At 41.9% G+C, this 26,773-nt stretch overlaps 3 protein-coding genes and 3 long non-coding RNA genes across 11 annotated transcripts in view; 3 read left to right on the forward strand and 3 right to left on the reverse strand.

Annotated features, from left to right (window-relative positions):
• LOC124299157 (otoferlin) overlaps positions 1 to 11,052 on the forward strand; it is a 36,085-nt gene extending 25,033 nt beyond the window's left edge. For all 3 annotated transcript variants that reach the window (XM_046752153.1, XM_046752155.1, XM_046752154.1), the window contains 10 exons: positions 1,157 to 1,515; positions 1,623 to 1,814; positions 2,493 to 3,237; positions 3,366 to 3,536; positions 5,323 to 5,492; positions 5,614 to 5,932; positions 6,024 to 6,222; positions 8,529 to 8,747; positions 8,894 to 8,994; positions 10,607 to 11,052. In XM_046752153.1, the coding sequence (XP_046608109.1) occupies positions 1,157 to 1,515; positions 1,623 to 1,814; positions 2,493 to 3,237; positions 3,366 to 3,536; positions 5,323 to 5,492; positions 5,614 to 5,932; positions 6,024 to 6,222; positions 8,529 to 8,747; positions 8,894 to 8,994; positions 10,607 to 10,787 (2,656 nt within the window). In that variant the 3' untranslated portion in view covers positions 10,788 to 11,052. The remainder of the gene's footprint in view (positions 1 to 1,156; positions 1,516 to 1,622; positions 1,815 to 2,492; positions 3,238 to 3,365; positions 3,537 to 5,322; positions 5,493 to 5,613; positions 5,933 to 6,023; positions 6,223 to 8,528; positions 8,748 to 8,893; positions 8,995 to 10,606) is intronic.
• Positions 11,053 to 12,314: 1,262 nt separating this feature from the next.
• LOC124299158 (guanine nucleotide-binding protein-like 1) lies at positions 12,315 to 17,162 on the reverse strand. Of its 4 annotated transcripts, none has more exons than XM_046752158.1 (6): positions 17,045 to 17,162; positions 16,659 to 16,764; positions 15,222 to 15,541; positions 13,615 to 14,263; positions 13,071 to 13,493; positions 12,315 to 12,920 (listed from the first exon to the last, which is right to left on the reverse strand). In XM_046752158.1, the coding sequence occupies exons 2-6, from the start codon at positions 16,750 to 16,752 to the stop codon at positions 12,640 to 12,642; spliced, it is 1,767 nt and encodes a 588-aa protein (XP_046608114.1). In that variant the 5' UTR covers positions 16,753 to 16,764; positions 17,045 to 17,162; the 3' UTR covers positions 12,315 to 12,639. The 4 variants fall into 4 exon arrangements, with proteins under 4 accessions (XP_046608114.1, XP_046608113.1, XP_046608116.1 ...); XM_046752157.1 differs by having other exon boundaries at positions 16,644 to 16,764; XM_046752160.1 differs by lacking the exon at positions 17,045 to 17,162 and having other exon boundaries at positions 15,222 to 15,332; positions 15,494 to 15,541; positions 16,659 to 16,751.
• Positions 14,258 to 15,301, forward strand: LOC124299162 (uncharacterized). The gene is made up of 2 exons (XR_006906953.1): positions 14,258 to 14,732; positions 14,845 to 15,301. It is a non-coding gene; the product is annotated as an uncharacterized LOC124299162 (long non-coding RNA).
• Positions 17,163 to 17,220: 58 nt separating the features above from the next.
• Positions 17,221 to 20,424, forward strand: LOC124299160 (uncharacterized). Its single transcript, XR_006906951.1, has 2 exons — positions 17,221 to 18,778; positions 20,169 to 20,424. It is a non-coding gene; the product is annotated as an uncharacterized LOC124299160 (long non-coding RNA).
• Positions 20,338 to 21,815, reverse strand: LOC124299159 (ribosome-recycling factor, mitochondrial). The gene is made up of 2 exons (XM_046752161.1): positions 20,953 to 21,815; positions 20,338 to 20,784 (listed from the first exon to the last, which is right to left on the reverse strand). The coding sequence occupies exons 1-2, from the start codon at positions 21,561 to 21,563 to the stop codon at positions 20,541 to 20,543; spliced, it is 855 nt and encodes a 284-aa protein (XP_046608117.1). The 5' UTR covers positions 21,564 to 21,815; the 3' UTR covers positions 20,338 to 20,540.
• Positions 21,816 to 22,945: 1,130 nt separating this feature from the next.
• On the reverse strand, positions 22,946 to 23,256 carry LOC124299161 (uncharacterized). The gene is made up of 2 exons (XR_006906952.1): positions 23,115 to 23,256; positions 22,946 to 23,031 (listed from the first exon to the last, which is right to left on the reverse strand). It is a non-coding gene; the product is annotated as an uncharacterized LOC124299161 (long non-coding RNA).
• Positions 23,257 to 26,773: the final 3,517 nt, after the last annotated feature.

A 26,773-nucleotide genomic window follows, 5' to 3' on the forward strand; every position in this document is an offset into this window, starting at 1 on the left:
TTCCGATACGGCCGTTTCGGCACTGAATAAACAAACTTCCAGAAAAAGCTTTCAGATTACTTTGAGATGGTACGTGAGTGGCGGGTACTGACCGCGGTCTTACATACCGGTCTGGAAATTTCAGTGGAAGGGGGAGATCGCTTCTTGAAGACACGTTGGTAGTTCACTAGTCGTCACTAGGTTTGTCGTGATCATCATACTTTCGGCGGCGCGGGCAGTCACGGGCGGGGGGTTCGGACAAAGACAGCGCTAGTCCGCCATATATGCTTCTATCCCTCTGTCCCTTCGTCCCACCTCAATGTTTGTTACGCAGATATTTATTAACAGTGCGAAACGTTTAAACAACCGTCAGAAGAAGGCGTCAGTTTCGATGAATATAATTTTTTTTTTTTTTAATATGACCTTCAGGTAGTTGGGCAGTAATTTCGGAATGATTTAATTCACATGAGTTTTAATTATATGGTTTTCTGAGTAATTTCGTTTTTTTCGATTACGAGTGTCATGTTTGTCATGTGAGCGAAGCGAAGTATGGTGACCATACGAGTGAAATCTCCTTCCATCCATCACTCATGTCAACGATCTTGTTTTGGGCTAGTCTCTTTCGCCTTTCGCATATGTGAAGCGGGTGTAAGAAATATCTGTTTCCATGCGCACGATATAAGTTCATATCCGCAAACAGGCATTCTTCGCTCGGTGGGTGGGTGGGCCGTGGGGGTAGACGAAAAGGTATATTATTCGTCACAACCCGCACGATTACTACCAATTACGAATCATTAGACAAGGTGACTGTGACAGGATTGCAAGGAATGAGGAATCTGATGTACTATATTAGCTGATCCCACCGCCGTGAACACTACAAAAAATCCGAAGCTAGAGTTGGGATGTCAAGAGACACGAAAATGTGTCGCGCCAAGTTATGTAAAACAGAAAAAAAAGTATTATAGTTCGGATATCCTTAGAACGATTAGAACAGATTCGGCACAATGTAAAATGTAATTATTTACTGAGAACTTTCATTCAGCGTCGAGACGGCCGCTCCGAATCGTACTGTACCCGGTTTCAATACCAAAGGACTTATTGAAGCCGGATATCTACAGATACTGTGTATCCATTTGATCTCTCTAATCCAAACAATATCAAACTTATTGTTCTGCAGAATCGAGGTTCTCTTCTGGGGACTTCGTGATCTGAAGCGAGTACACTTGCTAACGGTCGACAAACCTCGCGTCGACGTTGAGTGTGCCGGTCACATACTTTACTCGTCAGTAATTTCAAACGCAAAGAAAAATCCAAATTTCAGCACGCCCATAAAATTTATGGAACTGGAGCTTCCCGAGCAAGAGCTCTACCGTCCGCCACTGACAATTCGTGCTGTTGACTGTCGGAGTTTTGGTAGATACACCCTCGTTGGAACGCACACAATAAGCTCCATTCACAAATACATGCATTGTCCGCAAACAAGGTATAACCCGAGAGACGTCGAGGACAGGAAAAGAAGTCCTCATCACGTACAATGTAAGACGAGACGTTCAAGGCAGAGAATGAACGAGTTAAAACCAGTAGCGGTTACGAACACGTTAACTTACGACATCGAAATACCTAAAGCACGTATTTTCTTTTAGCGTTCGACCAGTTCAAGGCAAAGAACCAGCATACCCTGCTTTTAGATACGTTTACGGACAACGATTCATGCAACGGTGATTCGATTATCAAGCTGGGATTCGAGCTAACCGATAATTGGCCTACAACGAAGCGGGACAAAACTGAGCAGAATGTTCGTCGGAGGCACAGTTTGGCCACCAACGATAGCTCAGGTACGACATGATCTTTGAAGGATAAGCACGAAAGGGCTGCCTATGTTGAGCGTGCGTGTTGGGTAGACGTCGCCAAAACAATTGCATTGTCCTGCGATCTGTGTACGAACATCGCAATGTGCATTTAATGTCAGATCAGTTCGTCGACCTCCCGCGAATACGACCGGCGCAGTTCAAAATATTTATATGTACTCGTATAACTATAAGATTATTGCAATTTACGCGGTTACCGATAATTCGGACGTACTACTCGTATTGAAAATCTAGTTGGCGATTTACTGGAGTTGAAATTGACTTTTTTGCCATCACGCAACGGCTGATGCGTTCACGCGAGTACGTTTCTTTTGGAGAATACATTTTCAGCCCTTGAATCCAACAGGCCAACCAAACAAATCGACAGCCGAATGAACGAAACTTCAGTCTAGGTTAGATTCAACTTTTAGTGACGGAGTAGAACATCGGTTGAAGGTTTAATTATTTTCAACGCTACTACACATGATTCAGCACCTTTTACCCCAAACTTGTGATCCTCTACCCCAGACTAGAAGGAGCAACGTTTTATCTGCACGGTCTGACTCTGCCGTGTACCGCGAAGAATGCTATAGCAGTAATGCAAAGGCCTCGTGCTCGTATATAGGCATGTACCATTATATCATATAACCGTTACGATTGGCGTAGGTGATTTGACGGCCCTTGAAGACGAGAATGGCTGCCAGGATTGGTGGACCAAATATTTTGCGTCAATCGAGGCAATGATTGAGGAGAACAAAGAGATGTTACGGAAAGGAAAGTCATTATTCCCGAACCAGCAGAACGGCACACTTCTGACATATTTGGACCAAGACCTTGCATCTCGCGGTAACGCGACTAATTCTACAGGTGACAAGAGCCCAGGTATTCACTCGACGAGGAAGCTTTTCGGTTTGCGGCCCACGGGAAACACGACGCATCTTTCTTCAAAATTAAGCCCCAAGCACATGTCTCGGAACGTATGCGATACAACGGCATTGTTGAAAATCTATCCTAACGAACTCGAAGCACAGCCTGAGTATGAACATTTCAAGGAGTGGTTGCACACTTTTGAATTGTACAGAGGTAAAAAGATGGGTGACGAACCCGAGGACGAGTCACGAATCGTTGGTAGCTTCAAAGGAGCTTTGAAGGTTTATAAGTGGCCACTGCCAAAAGATCTCGTGGATCATACCGGGATGAGTTTTGATCCGCAATACGGCTTCTTTCAGGGATTGCCCTCGAACGATCCTATACACGTTCTGGTCAGGGTATACATAGTCAAAGCAAATGACCTGCATCCCTGCGATTTGAACGGCAAAGCCGATCCCTACGTTGTTCTGCAGCTTGGCGGCAAGAGCATCAGCAACAAGGATAGCTACGTATCAAAGCAATTGAACCCAGTATTCGGAAAGTAGGTCTGACTATAATCGATCCGATATAAAACAAAAGAAACAGTCATTATTTCATGGCCGTTATCCGAGAGGATGAAGGCGATTTTTATTTCGGTTTCATATCATCATAAAATTCTCATTCGGACAGGTGTTTCGAAATTGAAGCTACCTTTCCGCAGGACTCACTTCTCACGGTACAGATATTGGACTGGGATCTGGTTGGATCAGATGATCTAATCGGGGAGACTAAGATTGACTTGGAAAATCGGTTCTACAGCAGGCATCGTGCTACGTGCGGACTAGCAAGGAAATACGACGAGTGAGTTCTAGGTATAAGTGTGGTAAAATATCGGCAACTACGTGAAAATAACAACCGTACGTATCATGATGAACGGATAAGATGATGGTGTTCCTTTTTACTCGAGCATTCTTTGAAATAACAAACATCATTTGCAGAAATGTTCACAGGTAAGCAATTCACTCAACACATTTCCAGCACATTAATATATTCGAAACGATGACAGAAATGAAAAAGACACCGCACCTAACCAAATGTGTCCTGCAACTTCTGAGCTGATTTCAAACACTTACGCATACTTTACTCTACATTTTCTCTCATTTCCGATTTTCTCCAATTACTTGATAATGTTCACATAGATATGCAGAATGCGAGACGGAACAACGACCGGTGTACTGGCATCGCTGACGCAACTACATACCTATATTCGGGCCGCCAGAGTCGCACGTATCGCGGCTTTCTCGATTTTTCACCCACCAACCAAAATATATTTGCCTTTGATGAATGGGATTAGAATGAAAAGAAAATAATTTTGGGTCAATTATTTTCAGATTGCTTTGGATAGAAAAAATCACTCGGTCGTAGTACCAGTTCCTTTGAATTCGTATGAATCCCGTTTTTCGATGTTAAATTATTACGAATTAGTTGTAATTTAATTGGGTACCCGCGATGGAGATAGGTCTCGTATCACAAATTTATTCACAAACTGCTCAGATGCCCCTAATCGCACATTAACCTTTGATTTGTTTCTCAACGTCTCGAATAATGCCTTGAAACTCTTTGACGACTAGAAACTTTGCTTCGCGAAACTTTGCGGAGTTGGATCAAAAAAGCCAATTTCTTCACGTTGTGCATGGCTTCTTCAAACATACAACTGATATTTTCCATTGCATATGAACAAGTTCAGAAAGGTAACCGATCGTGCAAATACGCGCGGTCAGGCAACGAAATTTTTCAATGCTGCGGCAAGGTAACATTTCAACCAGAACTCTGCAAAAAGATTTTATTTCATTGTAAGAGTATAAGAATGATAAATGTGAAACGGGATGTTTATTTATATTACTGAAACACCCTTATTTGTTAAAAAACATAATCTCAAACATGCCCAGTCATGATCGAGCGATAGACATAGGAAGCAGCATGTGCAAATATGCATTAAAATATCTTGGAGGTAACACCACCTAAAGACATCTTTTAGACGTCTGTCACATTCCGTATTCTGCCGGCTACAACGTGTACTGTCAGTCAGCTGATATGACTGGTTTAAACTTACAGTACTTGTTATACGGATTTAATTCCGCGGAAACAAAATGAATATATATACATAAGTAGATTAGGGTGTGCCAAGGAAAAAAAAAACACTTTTTATCTCAAACGTGCATCAAAACTTCCGTAGAGCATCCCAAATACATAGTATATCTCATCCAAATATGAGTTCTTAATACTGATATTCAGAGATGCCTATTGCATTTTTTTTCCATTTTCCATTTAAATAATTGAGTAAAAAAATCTTATGTTTGAAAAATTTTAAGTATAAAAGAAGGAGAATCAAGTAAGGAATATCGGAATATTATCGAAATTTTTCTATACGTAAACGGCTTGACTTATAACCTATCTAAATACAGATTCTTGTAGAAAATTTCACGCTCTATAATAAAGCACCGATATAAAATTTTCCTAACCAACCAATTAAGAGATATTCGCATATAAACATTGAGTCATAGTCACGCCCTAATATAGATATATATGTATTAATAAATTACATCCATTTTGCAAATTACGTCAAGATAAAATATTTCGCCTTAAGCTCCGGTTACAACAAGTGGCGAGACGCTCTTAAACCAACGCAAATACTGTCGAAGCTCTGCAAAGATGGGAAATTGGACGGTCCATCTTACACCCACGGACGAGTAACAATCGGACGTAAAAATTTCACGCTGTCTCCTGACGAAATGGAGAATTATGTCCATACAAAAGGTGAGCATACCAGCATACAAGCTTATGCGCTTATGAGCATACAATTACTCTCGCTCTAACAAATAATGACCACTGCAGTTGAATGTTCCGGGTCCGTGTATGTGAGCCTATATGTTTGTAGGCATGGAGGAACATCTCGCCTTGGCAGTCCTACATCAGTGGAGCTCGTTTCCTCGACTAGGTACTACGTTGGTACCGGAGCACGTAGAAACACGCCCGTTGTACAATCCTGACAAACCTGGCATTGAGCAGGGTAAGCTCGAGATGTGGGTGGATCTATTTCCGATGGACATGCCTCTGCCTGGCCCACCGTTGGACATTTCCCCAAGGAAACCAAAAAGTTATGAGCTGAGAATTATTATCTGGAATACGGACGACGTCGTCTTGGAGGACGACGCGTTTTTTACCGGTGAAAAAATGAGCGACATTTATGTTAAGGGGTCCGTAACCATTCTTTTTATTGTCATTATATCATATTTTATTATTCGTGTATGCGACGTGGCACTGTAAATTTCTCCACCTCACGAATAGATGGCTGAAAGGGCCAGAAGATTGCCAGTGCACAGATATTCATTATAGATCGTTAACCGGCGAGGGCAATTTTAACTGGCGGTTGATATTTCCATTTGACTACCTTGTAGCCGAGGAAAAGATTGTCATCAACCGAAAGGAGAGTTTGTTCAGTTGGGACGAAACGGAATGTAAAATACCGGCACGATTGGAATTACAGGTAAGACTTGTGCTACTGATTTGGTCGCGGATTGAATAAAAATTAATAATACCCAGGGCCCCTTGAGGGGGTATAGTAGTCTCGAGGCCGCAATTTCCAGTGTTTTTTTGAGCTTGACGGAAGATAAAAAAAACAAAAAAACGTTTTTTAACCATCCATTAATTTCGTCTCTTTATCGATGTTCCAAGCACTTACAGAAATATTGTTGTTTAAAAAAAAAATGAAAATTAAAAAAGTTATGTCTCTACATTATACACAGACGTGAAAAATACGGGTTGAAGCGGTTTCAGGGCTTCCAGCGACTAAAGTGCCCAAATATAGTTGTATTAGTGGCATCAGCCATAAAAAATAGTTACCAAAACAATGGAATTTGGAACCAAACATGACTCCGTTTTTTAATGATTCGCATATATTGGGGTGACAGAAATGCAGTATAGGCCGCGGTTCCATCTGATATCGCCCAGCAAGGATAAGGACGAAAAATTCAAACAACTTGTAAAAAATTTATGACACTGTGGCAAATTAGAAGAAATCCGTATTGTTATTATATTCTAAAAAAGACTCTCATCTCTCTGCATGGCTATTACCATTTTTCGCCAAAAATTCATTTTCTTCTTCGAGTGATTTTTTTTTTCTTTTCAAAGTGTGAGTATTTCTATCGTTATTCAGAAAATGTGAAATTAACGAAGATCGACCCAAAATTTCCGGAGCTATTCAATGTAATGTAGAATAATGGGAGAAAATTTAACCACGGTTTTCAGGAATTATTTTCTTTTCTCTTGCCGGTTTTTGTTTCGTTAGCGGGTAAGTTCTTTGAAAGGAGTTGTGAATTTTTCTATATCACGAAGTTTCTATGTATTCAGGTAGCTTATATTTTCTACTATATGTAAATTATTTTCATTATGTCGCTACGTTGTTTCTTTCTGTGTAATACATGTAGGTACACGAGCAAATAAGTGAATGTGGAAAGTATGGAAAATCCATTGGAAAATAAGACTATATAATCCTCAGAATATGAATATCTTATACACAATTATTCAAAAGGTCAGACATCTGTTTCAATCATCCCACACATCGACAATTCGTTCAAATCGTTGCTCCTTCAACCCACTGATGCTGACTGGCTCTTGCAGTGAAAATGCGGTTAGTTTCAATTTCCTTTTTCTAGACGCGATTCTTTTGTAATCCTTTCATTGTTTCAATGTTTCTCTATTCTTCTATCTTACCCTCACGAATTTTTTTGGAGCCGAATGTCAGAATATGGGTCTCCTCAAATTTGCCAAAGAATCGTGTATATTTTTTAAAAGTCCTTTCCATTTTTCATCTCGACTATACTGGGCTACTTGAAATGGAACCAGTCACTTACAGAGGCAACCTGGCATTTTGGGGGACACGTTGACGCGAGGAGCGAAATTTTTATTTTCTTTTTATCAGAGACATGTAAATAGAGGCAATTAAAGGCAATTGGTTAAAAATAGAGGCAAATAGTACAAGGTGTGAAAAATAGTGGAAAAATAGTGTAATTAGCTGCACACTGGAAGCCCTGCAGTCGACATGATTCCGGTGCTCCCATTCGTCTGAAACAGAAATGAAACCAATTTTCTTGATCAGTAAGAATGTCATTATAGCCGGTACCTAAGAAAGAAAAGAAAAGTTTAAAAAAATAGCGTCCGCCTGAAAGAAAAGTTAATTATTCACCCCGTTTTTTTCAATGTGTTTAATTTTTTTTAAATCGTTTTAATAATAATAATTTTGCAATGCTCCAATTAGGAGCTATAAAGAGACATATGTATACTGAAGGTCCATGCTAAATTTGAAGTTAATCGATTGAATAGAACTCAAGATTTTATCCGTTGCGTAATCGCGATAGTAAATTCGTAGAATCCCTACCATTCCTTTATTTCTGCCTCAAATGAAAACGTGTTGAAGTGTTTTTGTTCGAAATTGCATACAGGATGGGACTGTTGAGTCGTTTCTCGCGTTTGAGATATGTGTGGACTTCGATATTTGGAGATATATACGTTAGCGTCGAAATCGAACAGGACACCCCGTTAAATGTACAACAACCCTCGTTTTTCACTCAAGAGCTTCGACAACAATATCTAAGTTTGAACAACAAAGTAGCCACAGACCAGAAACAGATTGCTATATTTGGCTAAATGTCGTATGTCGATGCAAAAGTGCTGACAAATTGATAGGCATTATGGAATGATCCGGTTGAATGATAGATCATTGTAGTATATTCTATCGATTATGCCGTATCGTGCATTCAATTCCATTTTCTTCCCCTCATCGATACTTCGCAGGTGTGGGATGCGGATCATTTCTCGGCTGATGATTTTCTTGGAGCAATCACGTTGGACTTGAATCGATTTCCACGGGGCGCGAAGAACAGTAAGCTGTGCACCTTGGAAATGTTGAAAGTGGATGGATCTGTGCCGATGGTCAATATATTCAAGCAGAAGCGTATCAAAGGATGGTGGCCTTTTTACGTGAAGAAGGAATGTGAGGACATGGAATTAACGGTAAGTAAGGCAGCAATCACACGCACACACATACACACACGCGTGCGCGCGCGCCTACGCATACAAAGTGCAAAACAACGTGGTAATGATAAAATTTGCAAGTAAACGAGAATTTGATTGTATTCATTTTATGTCTTTCTTTCCAGGGAAAAGTTGAAGCTGAAATACATTTACTAACAAAAGAAGAGGCTGAGAAAAATCCTACCGGTTACGGAAGAAACGAACCGGACCCTCTCGACAAGCCAAAGTGAGTTACCTAGTGACCTTCCATTGCGATTTCATCCTCAAAATTCTCATCTTATTGTTAATTAAGTACGTTCGATAAGTTAGCACAACCACTTATAAGCATCGAAATGGTACCGTTTTTAAAATTAGCCGCAAATAAGCCGCTAATTAGCTGTTGAAAAATTTATTTTGCCGCGTGTTGAATTTTCGCAAGCATCGATGATTTGGTAAACTTCACAATAAGAGCACAATCACTCGTGAAATAACTGCGAAGGGTTGATGGTCAGAAATTTTAAATGAGACTGTAATTCGCCGCTAATTAGCTGCTACTGATCATGTCCCAGTGAACACGTGACCTTAATATTACATCATTAATAGGTCATAGATAGGTAAGGAAATTTTGCGCAAATTTGAAATAATAGAGACATCCTTTGTGACTAAGGTGCGATGCGAAATTATACATCTTTCTGACATCATACTGAGTGACATTAATTTCATGTCACAAAATGATTCGAATGCTATATAATATTTACATAACGCCGTAATATAATACTGAAGTCATTTGCCTATGTACATTTGACATAACAATGAAATCAAATTACATGATCGGTAATATTTGCTTTCGTATTGTCTCTCGAATAACATAGAAAAAAGTTCTTAATTTTTTTCGAAAACTATTGTGAGAGTCATATAGTCAAGGTAGTACGGTGATGAGCCAGACGCGGCGTTTGGGGCGACGATGATGTGGGGGACGGGATTCGCGGTATCGCGGGAAGGATTCAACGAGAAGACGTCGAACGACGAGCAGATTGTCTCGTAGTTTTGGTTCCTTTTTCCTTTTTCCCATTCAAATAATGTCAAGTGAAAAAAGTGTTTAACATTACAAAACTGACTTCGACAACGAACGACAAAGCAAAAGTTTGACGAACCTAAGGAACCACAGGTGGCCGGGCCGGAGGCTTGAGCAACCGGAATGGTCTTGCAATTGCACGCGTTGGAATGGGAAGAAAACCAAGACATGTTATCGTGAATATATTTTGTGTCGGGTGTGTCTTTTAAAATACTGCGAATGAGTGGATGGATGAATGAATGATTTTTTTTATGATTTATCTTTACAATTTTATTTATACACCTCTGATTTATTTATTTATTCAATCCCGAGAACGAGTATGTCTTTTAGTTGAACGTGCACATGCTATGTATTGAAATTGACGATTTACTCTTTAAATTATAACAGTCGATAATTCATTCAATGCATATATAGATTATAAACAAAACAATCCGTCACAATATTGAAATTCCAGCGTTGAATAAGAGTTTTGATATCGCAAATCGAATAATGTTTAATCATTTGAGATAAGGGATGTAGGCATTAAGTTGTTTATAAATATATATTCAGCGATTTTATTAAACCTAAAGAAAGACAATACAAACTTTATTTTCAACATCGAAATATTTAATTATTAAAAACAATTTGCCATAGTGGTTACATCACAAGGACGTCAGCTTCAGCTTTATTACATCCCCGTGTAATGGTTGCCATTTCGATATTTTTAGGTGGTTGTGCTATCTTAACGAACGTACCTCAATTCTTCTTTTCAACGATTAGCTAATATAGAAATTGTTATTTACAGTCGGCCGGACGCTTCATTTATGTGGTTTCTGAATCCTCTTAAGTCTATCAAGTATATCGTATGGCACAACTACAAGTGGGCAATACTCCGAATTTTCGTACTCATTGCCGTAGCTTTGTTGGTTCTCCTTTTTTTCTACGCTATCCCTGGATATTCAGTGAAAAAAATTTTAGGCGCTTAATTAATTCGTATCGCACTCGTGCCCATTTCAAGACATTCGTGAGCATCGCGACTTGCTCGCAGTTTCATTTAAAAATATTATAAACAAACTGCCGCAAGAGAATAGGAATTATAAAGTACGTGACGAATGACAAAAGTATAACGTTCTATCACAGGCTATATATGTCAATGAAGTGTAATTTTCGCATAAAATTTTTATGTATTTCTTATTCCACGATTATACTCCTGATAACGCAAGCATGAGAATACAGCGGAAAATTTACAGGCTGAGCCTGAAAAAATGAATCCGGCTGATCATAATACTTGCTGTAACTGATAATGAGCGTTCGAGTATGCCCCAAATTTGCGTTGTATAATAATTCATGGGATCATAATGCACTCGCCAGTCAAGCTCAACTCACTAGCGTGCATAATTTATAATCCTTCTTCCTGCTTGTACTATCAGTAACACAAAAAAAATACTCGAACAGATAACAAATATCCTACATACAATGGACCAATTGTTAGAATTATGCAATTCTGATGACAACTTCAGTCAACAACTTGATCCAATCAAATCAAGGGTACCTATGTCTGATGATCAGATAACACATTTTTACTAACAAGTAATACGGGTAGACAAAACTTTCTGTTAGTTTATGTAAAGTCGAAAAATATATCATTAGAGAGTAACTATATATCACTCCAGATGTTTACAATAGGTTATGTAACCCAACTTACCCTACTCAAAAAACGTAATTTGATCTGAATACGTGTTTAATATAGTACATTAAGTATCAAGGGCGGAAAGGAGGCGATTTTACGGAGTGCGAAGTTAGCCGCACGAGGGAAGCGAGGGCGGCGTACACACGAATAAAATCGCGTTCCGCCCGTGGTGCACACGATACTTTTTAACAGACGCTTTTTGAAAATGCGAAATATCGAAAGGATGAGAAAAAAACAAAAAAGAAAAAAAAAAACGTCAGTACCATTGAGTTATTGAACTATACACTAGAAAAAACGAAGCAGTAAATGTATGGTTTAACGTTTTATGAAATATATTTCTTAGTATAATTATTGACATGACACCAACTGGTAGTACGTATTTGTAATGCGAAGAAGGGCCGTATTCGCTTCGATCTGATTCTATTACGTCCGCTAGAGCCGGGCGGAAAGTCCCTGTTCGCCCGCTTCCGAATGCTCCTGAATCAGCCTGAACGCGGTACTGTTTTTTGTCTGCTTTGCATGCACGAAATGACAAGTTTTCAAAGGGGCCGGAAAAATGAGTTATTTCGCCCGCAACCGCGGATTACCGTATATTTACCACGCTAATGGACAAGAGTTTAATCCGCATACACTGGTTTGAATTGAATTAAAATCAATCATTATTACAAATTTGACTATACAATCTTGAGTATCAGCGTCAGAACGGTCAGTATAGAATTTTCGGTACTTACCTCGGGAATATCAACTTACTGTGTACAATCAACAGGAGGCCCTGCTTTGGCGGCGTAAATATTGCAGAGTTGGCTCGGAACGAAACTCGCAATGACGTAACAAAATTAAATGGTATTGTTCAACATAGGTACAGTAACAAGAAATCTGACATTGTATTTGGTATTTTTTAAATGATAATTCAATAACCGAATAACCTAATTCCAGCATTGCATTGCCTGTCAATATCAGCCCGGTGACCATCGATGAATAACATAGTTTTAATACTTTATAAACTCCGCTTGCCAAGCATAGTCTACGAGATGATAGTTTCTATTATACGTGTTGGTATATATAATGTTATTGGAGATCGTAAATGTGAAACTTCACCCGAAACAATATTACATAAGAAATTTTGGAAGGTGTCAGAAAAGACATCGTTACTTGGCTGTCGTTAATGCTGTGAACCTATTAGCCACCATTGGTAAATCGGATTCGTCTTCAGAAGATGTATGCGAAATTGGGCTGTTGCAAATCTGGTCTGGCTTGTGTTCCTCATCTAGTGACACTGAGGAACCTTCTTCTGCACTGGAAACTTGTTCATAACTTTCCTCTTCGTCTGACGTAGATACCATGGTCGTGTTAGATGTACAATCATTTACTTGCCCTCTCGCCTGAATCCACTGGACCATTTGAATGTCAGGATGTTTCTCCCATTTATCTGAAATTTGCCAAAATTGGGAAAATAGTGCAATGCCAGATCTAATAAATGCTACGTTTCAAAGGCCATGCCATCTTCGACAGAGACAGGCTTTGTTGCGGAGAAGCAAAAACGTAATGATTTAATATTCAAAGGTACATATTTAGATACCTTTATCGACTGACCATCCTATTGGGTAAGCGTAGATGCAAATCTTTCCATCGAGTGCCATTCGTAATATAGAATTGGCAGACCGATAACAATCGAATCGCGCAGTTCTAGCGGTCAAGTAACTTCGTTTGGCAGCCCAGCCATCACATATATCCATCGCTGACCAAGTGCTGTTGCCTTCTTGGTGATGAATATTGAGAACACGTGGAAGGTCCAACCTTTCGGCCAGAAATTTTACTGTCGTATAGGGTTCTTTTACTTGCGCAATAGGAAATGATCCCATAAGGATTTGTAATTGTTTAGGTACTGTAGAAGGAAACACCAATCCTGGACAGTCGCACAGACGAACAGTTGTCGTTAAGAAAATCGTCTGGAAGTGTTTCGTGTGTCCTGGTGTCCGTGACACACTGACAACCTTTCTACCTGTCATTATTGCAAAAAGATTGATACAGCGTACATGCGTATGATATTTATGTTAGGACACAATCATGTCGGCGTATCTCATCAACATCAAAGTTTTTGCTAAAGCAAAGAAATAAATTACCCATTAGAGCATTCATGAGAGAAGATTTCCCCACATTTGGTGTGCCAATACATCCTATTGTCAGTATGCCATTTTTATATCGCTCATGACAGTAGAAGTCAGTGTCATGCTTATCAAGTCTGACAATGCTTTCATTCCGGTTCAGTTCATCAAGGCTTTGTTCGGACTCCATCTCCTCGCGTATTTTGTCACGCCAAGAACTCAAGTCCACCTCATCCCCAACAATCTGTTCACAGGTATCCAGTAACTTCTGAGCACCTTCAGCAGCCATCTTTAATTTGCCTTTCAGTCGACGGGACTTGAGACCCTTTTCATCCCTGTTTGGATCGCGCAAATTATAGGTGGGGAATGATGTGAACATTAGCACATGCAACTTTGGGTAGCGTGTCTTAAAATATTCCCGCCATGCCACAACTAATGCAGCAGGTGCCAGATCTATTTTATTTAACACCAGTATCATATTTTTTCCCAGATCCTTGGTCACATAAGTGTATAGGTAAGGTGGAAACGTTAGCACGGGGTATCGAATGTCCACTATGATAAGGAGTATGTCCGACATCTCAAGCACCCTCCACAACTGGCGCCATGTCTCAAGATTCAACTCAAAGTAGCTCAGGCCATTTACTTTCTCAATGTTCTTCAGATATTCCTGCAGTAAGTATGCAGCATATTACATGAGCGCACAGACGGACTATAAATCTTCTGGCGAGGATGTCAAAGTAAGTATGAGTTGTGAATATCTGTCTTGACTAATAGCCTGAGTTTTCCTTGGCAAAAAAAAAAAAAAAAGTGAAAAATTAAAATGCTGCAACAAAGAGCCATTTGATTCGAACTCGACCGGTCACTGACCCTTGTAATTTCAATCTGTATCTTCTTTACTAGATTCTTGAATCGTAGAGACTTTTAAAACAGCAATGTGTACAAGAGCCTGAATATCCCGAAACTCGGTTCAATAGGTAGTGATAGGTAGTGCTGTGTAAACGCAAAGCCTTCTGTCCATATTCGTGCAAGAAAACACCTATCAGCCATAGGAAAAAATTGTTCATCTACAGTGTTAGTCAGCAATTCCCATAGGAATGCTACTGATTGTCGAATTAATTGACATCAGTATCGACGATGTATATACCTAAATAGTGACATTTACATTTTAATTGAAAGTCCAATAACATTTCTGCATTTGAAATATTTAATCACATTCAAATGTTTTCAACCAAAATATTTTTTTTATAGATACTAAGGACAATAATGGGAGGGTCACGGATATCATAGTTGGAAACAACATAATGTTGCCTTAAGACTGGATAGTCCAATGCTTCAAATTCATTCGGTATTTAGGCTGATACTTTCGTCATGAATGTCATTACCATAAAGTCTGATGTCGGAGAAACTGAAAATATTAACATTGGTTCGTTTCTTCAAACATGCCACAACATATGGATCGGACAATGATATTCTGAACTGTAAGATTCAGTGGCCGGTTGATTCGACATAACTGGCCCTTGATACATGCATCGATAATTGTGCACAATAAAAATGCTTTAAAAACTTTGCTTGTATGAATATCACAATTAACCCATATGATTGCAGCAACAATAATCAAATCTTACGGCAAAGTATTTACGTTCCCTAGCCTCGAGTATTTCCTTAGTGGTATTGAAATCCCATTCCGGTCTCTTTGGCATGTCAATCTCAGGTGGGAAAAAGTTGTCAGAGATTTCCTGTGCCAACAAAGGGATGGGATTAATCGTGCGTCTGGCCTCTTCTTTTCTTTTCATTAGCTCTTCCTTAGATTCTTGCAGAAATTGCAAAGTATACTTGTTCCCAGTGGAATTTCCAGCACGCGGCTGTTGATTCAGTTTTTGAACTTTTGCAAACGTACTTTGAGAATCTTTCACATCTTGCTGCTGCTCCTGTTCGACATCGACATCTGTGCATAAAAGATTAACCTATCAGTAAGTGTGACGAACACATAATATTCCATTATCTTACAAACTCGATTCTATTCTGCGATGAGGCTACATGAATGGATCAAACTTTGACGTGTTATGTGTATTAAGCCTATTTTTTGCTCTGACATCGAATACCAGGTTATAACAGGAGATGGGGCAGAATTGGTACTAAAATAGAAAATATCCAGTTACATATTAATGGTAAGAATTCTATCTTTAATGATGAATGAGTTCACAATTATTGAAACCTGTGGTAAATTTTATCACCTTCTATTATTGGCCTTATTCTCTGCCTTACACATTTAAAAAATTCGCGCCCTGCCTATGACTGTCTATATGTCTGAATTCAACAAAATTGTGTGCTCTTATATTACAATAAGCTCGTCTCTACAATGAAAATGCTACCAACACGACGAATACAAGAGCAAGTGGAGCGCAAGAACGTACATTGCTGCGAGGAGAGTTGCAAAAAATCGTCTAAAAGCAAGAGAACTGCATATATTGTAAGTTTCGAAATGACGCTTTGCCATTGCAAAACTGACTCTTGTTCTGCCATTAAGGGAATGCCCTGGGCGATCCCAATGTTGTAGTATATATATTCAAATATCGAAGTCCACGCACCTCAAACGCGAAAAAAGGCCTAACAGCTCTATTCCATACAGAATCCCGCACAAAAACACTCCAATCCACCTTCATTTGACGCAGAAATAAAGAATTGGCATGAATTCTACAAATTTACTAATTACGTTTTCGTCAAATCCGTGTCCTAGTCGATTTGGACATTGATGTGATTCAATATCGCGATTTCGTAGAAATCATGCCATTTCTTTCTTGTTATGTTAAATAAAAATGTGTTAGATTGGTTTTGTGCAGAATTGCTTGTGGAATGGAGTTATTATACCCTTTTCTGGGTTAGAGATGTGTGGACTTGGATAATTCGAGATATATACAACGATGTCGAAATCTACTAAGGCAATCCCTTGACAACTAAAGGGATATTAAATGTATCGCAATCACGCGTAATATTGAAAACCATAGCCTGTCAAAAATTGTAATCCGGCCTGTATACTATGATATTACGGTTACACGTTTTACCGAGCAGAACTCGCGTTTGCCGTTGTTTTTTCGCCTTCATCTGGAGTTTCTTGGCCTTTCCACTAAATGGCACTTTTCTCCTGCCCTGCGGCATCGTCTTCCGCTCCTGATCAAACGCCAAATAACACAATGCAAGCTCAGGTTCCTAACAGTAAACAATATTATCACGGTCGGTTCGTGTCGGTGCCCGTGAGGTAATCACGCGATATCGATTAGCCAAGAATATAGGTTAGAAAGCTATAAGGATCCCCCCCCTTAGACCGTTGTAACAAGAAACAGAACAGCTGATCCCGCTGTAACATTCGACCGGAACGACCATATGTTTTATCGAAGAAAACTAGAGCCTCGATTCTTGAAACAAGGATCCCAAATAACTTATGCCATATCCTATGCTTTTGCAGACGATATCACGCATGATATCTAGGATCCTAGTTTCAAGAATCAAAGCCCCAGAGACCACGGTGTAAGAATTAGACGTGGTCCGACTGGCCTACGGTCACTGTGATTATTTGGTCTTAGTACGACGGAAATCCGCCGAGGGCCTCATGCGTCGGTGAGGATGAGGTAGACAATAATGGCGGCGATCTAGCAGACAGTATTCACGAAAGTTTGACGTTTGCGTGTGGAAAATGAAATCTGCTGCTGAAGATTACATGGATAAATTAATATTTAACAAAAGAAAATAATTGTATGATGAATGTATGTGACTGTAGTGACAGTATATTAGTGAAAATGAAATGCATGATGAATCGAAAGACCAAAGATTAAATAAAATTCCATTGGTACGCTTTCCTGATAAAAAGAAAACGGTAATCACACTGAAACAATCGTGGAAAGGATGCGCTGCTGTTGATGAAATCTAAAACTACTAAACGGCAAATCATCGAGGACGATTTTTTCGTATGCTCCGAAATAGAGATCGGACTCCTGTACTCTAGTCTCCATGCTCGTACCTATGAAGCATTAAGCAGCGTATATAATTTTCACATTTGTCATTTGGTATAACCTTTCAACACTGGCTTTAACATAAAACCCATAATTTATTATCTCAGCTACAATGACTCAAAGTAATAAACACTTGCAATAGATTTCAAACTCAACGCGAAATTAAGATATCATATTCTTCCTTTTCCCAAAAATAAGCATTTTTGCTAATCCACTATGAAAATCCGAATGCCAATGTTTACACAGCACGTCAATAAATTGTGGAGTTTAAAAAAAAATGTGTATTTATTTGTCCGCACATATTGTAGCCGCCATTTTCAATCTTCAAATTTCGATTTCAGATTCGTAATCAGCGACCCCAAAACCCCTTAAATACAAAAGTATCAAGTGAATCGCATAAAAGGAAAACTGTATGCATGAAAGGGAGAAGCTGATCTATCTCGACTATGAAATATTACCTGCGAAATAAAATTATATAGAACGTACATGCAAACTTATCTTAAGATTATTCACTATCCAAGTTCTCAATCAATTGATCCTTACAAGAAATAAAAATATCAACTTAAATTTCTAGAATTTTAAAACAAATGCTGACGTGTCGAATGGTGGTTTGAATTTCCAAGTTTGGATTCTGATCACTAGGCTCCTTCAAAGATCCATACTATAAGGTTAACAATATAAATAAACAAATATAAATATCAATCAATATTTAATAGTAATGTCCATGACAATATTGGAAATATCTGTCTGACACAAGTTGATATAGATAGTAAATAGATCGTTATAGGATGAGAAAATCAGAACACACGTATTAAAATATGATATTTCAATAATTAAACCTTGTAGGGTACATAGGCAGTTGCTCCAACTGGGAAGAAGACCCAACGCACTGTCCTTCCTAACTAACTACGAAATTTTTAACACCATGTTTATTACGTACACAACCATGCGAGCATCTTGAACCCCTCGCCATGCAACTTTTTTGCATTTGTCACATCAAAATGTTTGTCAAATATTCTAATGTACAGAGTTAAACTTCACTTCCTGTGAATTTCACACTGCTGCTGACTCTTAAAAAAGTTTATCGTATCTGCTACTCCACTGCTTATTGTCTGCACTGCCAATTGCACATTCATCGTTTTATTATACAAATTAAGGTACACGAACAGAAGTTCGTTTGCCAATCTTAGATCTCCAGCCTCTTGAAGTTCATGTTGTTCGTTAGTGGAAGCAGAAAAAAAACCTCGTGTTGAACGTGTTTCTAAGCAAAAGTATTCAGGACTATGGTAATTTGATCATATGGTTGAGGTCTAGGATACAATTAAGATGCGTTACAACAGTAGATTGTACGAAAGATATTGCGACAACTTCCATAGAAAAATTGCAAGTCAGTAATCTTTCGATATTTGTTACATTACCATTATATGTAATCGCGTGTACAAAGATAATTACCTATTTAATGCAACTCATTTCAAACATGAAGCAAAATCTGATATCGCAGTAAGATTTTTATCACATTTACAAACATACATGCAACAGAAACTTTGAATCTGATCAATTACGATAAGATTTGTAAATCCAAAAACTTCTGTGATCATAATTAGTTGAAATTTGGTCTTAGTTTGCAACTGCTATGCCTCTATAGTCGACATATTTATCCCTGGTATTTGTCATACTATCCCAATCCGAATTATGATCGGATCAAAAATAAAAGGTAACATCTCGAATAATGGCATCGAGAATTATAGTTTTAAATAATCTTAATCATAAGTCAGTAAACCAATTTCTAAATGATAATTTGACAGCCACTTCCGCTACATAGAGCTCTCAGACAGATTTAGTTTAGAATTCACAAAGTTGTATGTTTTGGGTGAATAAATGTTGAATGTCAAGGCAAAGAAGGATCTTAACAAAGTGTCTACTCTGTCTCTGACATGAGAAGTTAATAGACCATCAAAAATCACAGTCATGATTTCCAGCTGAGAGAAAATAAAAATTAGTCGTCTGAAAACTGGTACGAGCGTTGATAAAATGGCTTCAGAATTGATTCACTGACCAATACTAATTGTAAGGAAAGATATTGAACACCTATCAAAACATGTCAACCTGTCTGAAGAGGTGTAAACAGCAAAATGTATTGATAAAAAATATAGAGGTCGTTGTAGAGTGCCACTAGTACAGTGCTTACTTCGACCTTCCCAAATAATTAGTACTTCGTCTTATTGACGATTCTGTTTTCAACATTTCTGTTTTCTTGCTGCTTGAAATTCTCAATGACCATGGCATTAGTGAACCGGCGGTATGTGACATTTGAGAACAATGATTTTCGAAGTGAAACTTCTTATGGCACACATCTGTATAGAGAGTGAATATTTCTAAATATCGTATTATCGATTACAGTACAATCAAATCAATCTATCCTATGCCCATCTTTGCACATTGGTTGATCTGGGATGAGAAGACACAAATATATTTCATTATTACATTCAATACCGTGAGGCTGAAGTTAGTCAAGTTATTGTAAAGATTCACATTTCGGAAAACCCCGGTTATTTTGAATTTTAGGAATATCTGAAATTCAGTAAATTATAGTATAAGGCAAAATAAATTCACAATTTGAAAACTTAGCTACTTCAAAGTCACGATAATATTACAAAATAGCCTCCGCAATGTTTAGTTACGCTAACGTTACTAACCTTAGCCTAATTCAATACCGATTTATTCTTTTTCGGTCTTAAGATAATCTGAAATTGACAGCAAAGTAGTTTTAATCCAACCGCTCATACAGGTTACACGCAACGATTATTTTTTACTCACAGAGTATTCATAGCAAAAATAACAAATCTATCAGATTGTACGATTTGTTTGTCATGATGGATTATTATAAATAATGGCTAATGTGAGGAAATCATTAGACAATATACGAATTGTATACTCCTAGTCCAAATCTCCTGACAATTCCTTTTGTTTCATTTTAAGTATCGCCTCCGCTTCATTGATAAACTTATCCGCTAGAGCTTGAACTTGATTCTGTATACTACGTTGAAGATCCTCAGAGATATATTTCTTGTTTTTCACTGACTTGATGCAATCCAGTTGGATATCCCTGATACTTTTACGACAACCAATGAACATCGCCTTGGCATTTTTAGCCAAATTTTCTCTGTGCTCCTTGGTGATTCTGAACGAGAATGGGAATATGATGAAATATTCAATACGAATGGCCAATGCAGATGAAACAAAACATACTGGTTGGCATATATCAAATAACTTCTATCTGCGCACATTTTTGATCTAATGATTATGTAAGTAACTACAACAAACTCATGAGCTGAACAATGAAACTTACTTTGGAATTGGTACAAAGAGCGTGGTTCCGTCCTGTTGGGGGTTAAGATTCATTCCACTTTTAGCTAAAGCTTGTATGATATTGGGAATGACTTGGGGGAACGCAGAGACATCAATTATCAACGTCTTGGGTTTTCTCGCGACTTGTGATAATTCTTGTAGTTCGTATTCCTTACTCTCCCACGGAATTGGTATTTGTTCAATCGAGCCAACGGAAGAGCGCAGTGTCAAGTTCTTGGAGTAATTATCCTTTAAATTATTAACGGTATGTTCGAATTGCGTAAGCAGTTTCTCTGTATTGATCACATCTGACAGTTCGTTCAGGTTTACTTCTACCTTAGTCTGTTTCTTCTTATCCTTTCCTCGGTCCTTCGTCTTGGCCAAATTGAGAGATGACACGATAAAGCATCGCTTACGCATGCACTTCAACGAATTGTAACCAAGCTGCATGACAAAAGGATTCCATTCCATTTTATCACTTGCATCTTTACCTAATAAGTGAAAAAAACCACGAAAATGCGTGGGTTTCTTTTCTATCGTCGATGCCAGTAAACGATACCTCGCCGGGCAGGTTCTACTCCAAACACTCCAAAGGGTTTTCACGATGAGCATTCTGACTTTTTGAACAGCTCGCGAAAAATTTATTTTCCGCGCACAAGCTCGAGTTGAAGTCTTACTTGTCAGGTACACATGAAGTATGAATAGCAATTTGGTAATTAACAGTAAATGGAGGTAACAGCAGACTCTTAATGACCCCACCGCCCGGGATGGCTACTGAGGGCGTATTCCGAAATATACTTCCAGTACTGCCGTGACGTCACGCAGTCAACTGCGAACTGCGTTCCGTTTTGGCTTTCATGGGCTATTACCCAGGTAGCATTCTGTCGCAAGTTCACGTTATGGTCGTCACGTGGCGCGTGCATGGCTCTGGCGGCAGACCACTATCTGCCTGTTTCCGCAGTTGTAGGAAGACGTGCGCATGTGTGCTTTCGACAGAAGCTTGCTGCAGATCATGCATGATTCTCGAAGGGTCTGCCGGTATTCACGAAGAGCAGAATGCACAGGTTCTCATTGGCCAATAAAAAAAAAAGAAAACTATATATTGTGAGATTTTCTCATTTATTTCAAATATAAGGTTCAAAGCCACAGAACATGGCAGGTCATATAAGGGTTGACTATAATTGTTGTACTATATAATTATAATAATATTTATGTTTTATATTATTGATATGCGGCTATAGTAAAATATATGATATATTACACCCATATACATATATAGGTATAATATAAGTTTGCATATTTTTTACTGTTACTTAAAGATAATTAGTTATAAATATGTTACAGTTACTAGCGAGCAAAAATGAACAAGAAAAACGCTGACTTACAGATCTATGTCTACAACAAGACTAGAAGAAACCCTGAAACCGTTGTACAGTTATTAATATAAATACATCTTTTGTTACATTTTTATACGTTGTAGCTTAAAATTATCATTAACTACAGTTTATAATAGTATTGATAAACTCATATCAAATGAGTAGAATAGTAGATAAAAAATACTTTATATAAAGGTCAGAAGACTAAAATTTATACAGTATCTAATTTTTAGCTATTTTATAGCTATGTTAGTACAAACCCGCCGCATTTGTTGATATAGGTATGTTTCCTTGGAACACATATAGTTACGTATCACTGGTGCATATCACAGCTGCAGTCAAAATTATAAATACTGTGCTTGAGCATAAACATAAAAACTAACATCACAGCTATACGTACTAAAATATTTCTTAGTCAAACAAAGTACATAAGTACGTATGCTTGAATACGCGTAGGAACTTTAATAGTCAAATTGCAGGCCTCTTATTCCGCAGTGTTACTGTCCTGGGTGTTCAACCTCGTAACGATTAGCCATTTCAGCCATATATTTTTTGTCTGCGACCCTCCACGTGGACAGAGCGATTAGCACGTCGTTTTGCATCCCGCAATCTTTGTTTTGCGCCCCGAATTGCCTCTTGCATCAGTCTCGCAAATTCTGTACGATCATGTGGCTGTGGTATTGTTCGACACTCACGTAAGGCATCTGCGTAAACAATCATCGAAACCTTGCATTGAATATAGGGTAACGTATTATTAGTCAATAACGATAATCTGAGTCATACACACCAAAAAATACCTTTCCGATACAGGTATTAAATAACGGTCGCAGATTCTCTTTATCTGAAACAGTCTTTCCAGTCCAAGAGAATTTTTGTGTGAGGCTATCCGTCATGGCTTCCTTCAAAAATTGGTTGAGAGCATCTCTAGCTGTGACAATTTATAACCTATTGCATCTCTTTCCAAATTCCTGATCATCGAATCATTGATCGTATCTGTACTAGCCCAAATATGTATCCTTAGATAGTAAAGGTTCGAATTCATATTGCCAACGATACGTAAGATTTCCGTAATGTGGCCACCAGGTCTGGTCTGGTCTGGTCTGGTCTGGTGCTGGTCTGGTCTGGTCTGGTCTGGTCTGGTCTGGTCTGGTGCTGGTCTGGTCTGGTCTGGTCTGGTCTGGTCTGGTGCTGGTCTGGCGCTGGTCTGTCGCTGGTCTGGCGCTGGTCTGGTCTGGTCTAGTCTGGTCTGGCGCTGGTCTGGCGCTGGTCTGGCGCTGGTCTGTGCTGGTCTGTGCTGGTCTGTGCTCGTCTGTGATGGTCTGTGCTGGTCTGTGCTGGTCTGTGCTGGTCTGTGCTGGTCTGTGCTGGTCTGTGCTGGTCTGTGCTGGTCTGTGCTGGTCTGTGCTGGTCTGCGCTGGTCTGTGATGGTCTGTGCTGGTCTGGGACTGGTCTGGCGCTGGTCTGGGACTGGTCTGTGCAGGTCTGTGCCGGTCTGTGCCGGTCTGTGCCGGTCTGTGCCGGTCTGTGCCGGTCTGTGCTGGTCTGTGCTGGTCTGTGCTGGTCTGTGCTGGTCTGTGCTGGTCTGTGCTGGTCTGTGCTGGTCTGTGCTGGTCTGTGATGGTCTGTGCTGGTCTGTGCTGGTCTGTGCTGGTCTGTGCTGGTCTGTGCTGGTCTGTGCTGATCTGTGCCGGTCTGTGCTGGTCTGTGCTGGTCTGTGCTGGTCTGTGCTGGTCTGTGCTGGTCTGTGCTGGTCTGTGCTGGTCTGTGCTGGTCTGTGCGCTGGTCTGTGCTGGTCTGTGCTGGTCTGTGCTGGTCTGTGCTGGTCTGTGCTGGTCTGTGCTGGTCTGTGCTGGTCTGTGCTGGTCTGTGCTGGTCTGGGACTGGTGTGGCGCTGGTCTGGGACTGGTCTGTGCCGGTCTGTGCCGGTCTGTCCCGGTCTGTGCCGGTCTGTGCCGGTCTGTGCCGGTCTGTGCCGGTCTGTGCTGGTCTGTGCTGGTCTGTGCTGGTCTGTGCTGGTCTGTGCTGGTCTGTGCTGGTCTGTGCTGGTCTCGGACTGGTCTGGCGCTGGTCTGGGACTGGTCTGTGCCGGTCTGTGCCGGTCTGTGCCGGTCTGTGCCGGTCTGTGCCGGTCTGTGCCGGTCTGTGCCGGTCTGTGCTGGTCTGTGCTGGTCTGTGCTGGTCTGTGCCGGTCTGTGCTGGTCTGTGCTGGTCTGTGCTGGTCTGTGCTGGTCTGTGCTGGTCTGTGCTGGTCTGTGCTGGTCTGTGCTGGTCTGGGACTGGTCTGTGCTGGTCTGGGACTGGTCTGGGACTGGTCTGGCGCTGGTCTGGCGCTGGTCTGGGACTGGTCTGGGACTGGTCTGTGCTGGTCTGTGCTGGTCTGTGCTGGTCTGTGCTGGTCTTTGCTGGTCTGTGCTAGTCTGTGCTGGTCTGTGCTGGTCTGTGCTGGTCTGGGACTGGTCTGGGACTGGTCTGGCGCTGGTCTGTGCTGGTCTGTGCTGGTCTGTGCTAGTCTGTGCGGGTCTGTGCTGGTCCGTGCTGGTCCGTGCTGGTCCGTGCTGGTCTGTTCTGGTCTGTGCTGGTCTGTGCTGGTCTGTGCTGGTCTGTGCTGGTCTGTGATGGTCTGTGCAGGTCTGTGCTGGTCTGTGCCGGTCTGTGCCGGTCTGTGCTGGTCTGTGCTGGTCTGTGCTGGTCTGTGCTGGTCTGTGCTGGTCTGTGCTGGTCTGTGCTGGTCTGTGCTGGTCTGTGCTGGTCTGTGCTGGTCTGTACTGGTCTGTGCGCTGGTCCGTGCTGGTCTGTTCTGGTCTGTGCTGGTCTGTGCTGGTCTGGGACTGGTCTGGGACTGGTCTGGGACTGGTCTGGGACTGGTCTGGGACTGGTCTGGCGCTGGTCTGGGACTGGTCTGGGACTGGTCTGGCGCTGGTCTGGCGCTGGTCTGGGACTGGTCTGGGACTGGTCTGTGCTGGTCTGTGCTGGTCTGTGCTGGTCTGTGCTGGTCCGTGCTGGTCTGTGCTGGTCCGTGCTGGTCCGTGCTGGTCTGTGCTGGTCTGGGACTGGTCTGGGACTGGTCTGGGACTGGTCTGGAACTGGTCTGGGACTGTTCTGGGACTGGTCTGGGACTGGTCTGGGACTGGTCTGGGACTGGTCTGGGACTGGTCTGGGTCTGGTCTGGGACTGGTCTGGGACTGGTTTGGGACTGGTCTGGGACTGGTCTGGGTCTGGTCTGGGACTGGTCTGGGACGGCGACGGCGACGGGGACGGCGACGGCGACGAGGACGGCGACGGTGACGGGGACGGCGACGGGGATGGCGACGGCGACGGGGACGGCGACGGCGACGGGGACGGCGACGGGGACGGCGACGGCGACGGCGACGGCGACGGCGACGGCGACGGGGACGGCGACGGGGACGGCGACGGGGACGGCGACGGCGACGGCGACGGGGACGGCGACGGCGACGGGGACGGCGACGGCGACGGCGACGGGGACGGCGACGGCGACGGCGATGGCGACGGCGACGGGGACGGCGACGGCGACGGCGACGGGGACGGCGACGGCGACGGCGACGGGGACGGCGACGGCGACGGCGACGGGGACGGCGACGGGGACGGCGACGGCGACGGCGACGGGGACGGCGACGGGGACGGCGACGGCGACGGCGACGGGGACGGCGACGGCGACGGCGACGGCGACGGCGACGGGGACGGCGACGGCGACGGGGACGGCGACGGCGACGGGGACGGCGACGGGGACGGCGACAGGGACGGCGACGGCGACGGCGACGGGGACGGCGACGGCGACGGGGACGGCGACGGCGACGGCGACGGCGACGGGGACGGCGACGGCGACGGCGACGGGGACGGCGACGGGGACGGCGACGGGGACAGGGATGGGAATGGATATGGGGATGGGGTTAGGTTAGGTTAGGTTAGGTTAGGTTAGGTTAGGTTAGGTTAGGTTAGGTTAGGTTAGGTTAGGTTAGGTTAGGTTAGGTTAGGTTAGGTTCGGGATGGCGAGAAAGGCGGGTGGACCAGGCAAGCCATACCAACGCTGGGACCCTGGCTGGACAGGAGGCATGGCCATATGACCTACCATCTGACTCAGGGACTCACCGGCCACGGCTGCTTCGGGTCGTACCTGAAGAGGATCGGCAAGGAGGAGGACGCGCGGTGCCATCACTGTACGGCGGAGTGCGACGACCCGGAACATACCTGGTTCCGGTGCCCGGCCTGGGAGGACCAAAGGAGTGACATGAGAGAGATAGTCGGCCGGGTGGGCAATATACGCGAGATGGCTCGTGCCATGCTACAGAGCCACGCTAAATGGGAGGCGGCTGCCCGGTACATTACCAACGTCCTCCGGGAAAAGGAAGCAGCGGAGAGAGCAAGGAGGCAAGCTGGAGAAGCGGGAGAACCTGTGCCCGGACTGATGGTTAGACAGGTGGCTAGGCT

The sequence above is a fragment of the Neodiprion virginianus genome, chromosome 2, assembly GCF_021901495.1.
Source record: "Neodiprion virginianus isolate iyNeoVirg1 chromosome 2, iyNeoVirg1.1, whole genome shotgun sequence".
NCBI lineage: Eukaryota > Metazoa > Arthropoda > Insecta > Hymenoptera > Diprionidae > Neodiprion > Neodiprion virginianus.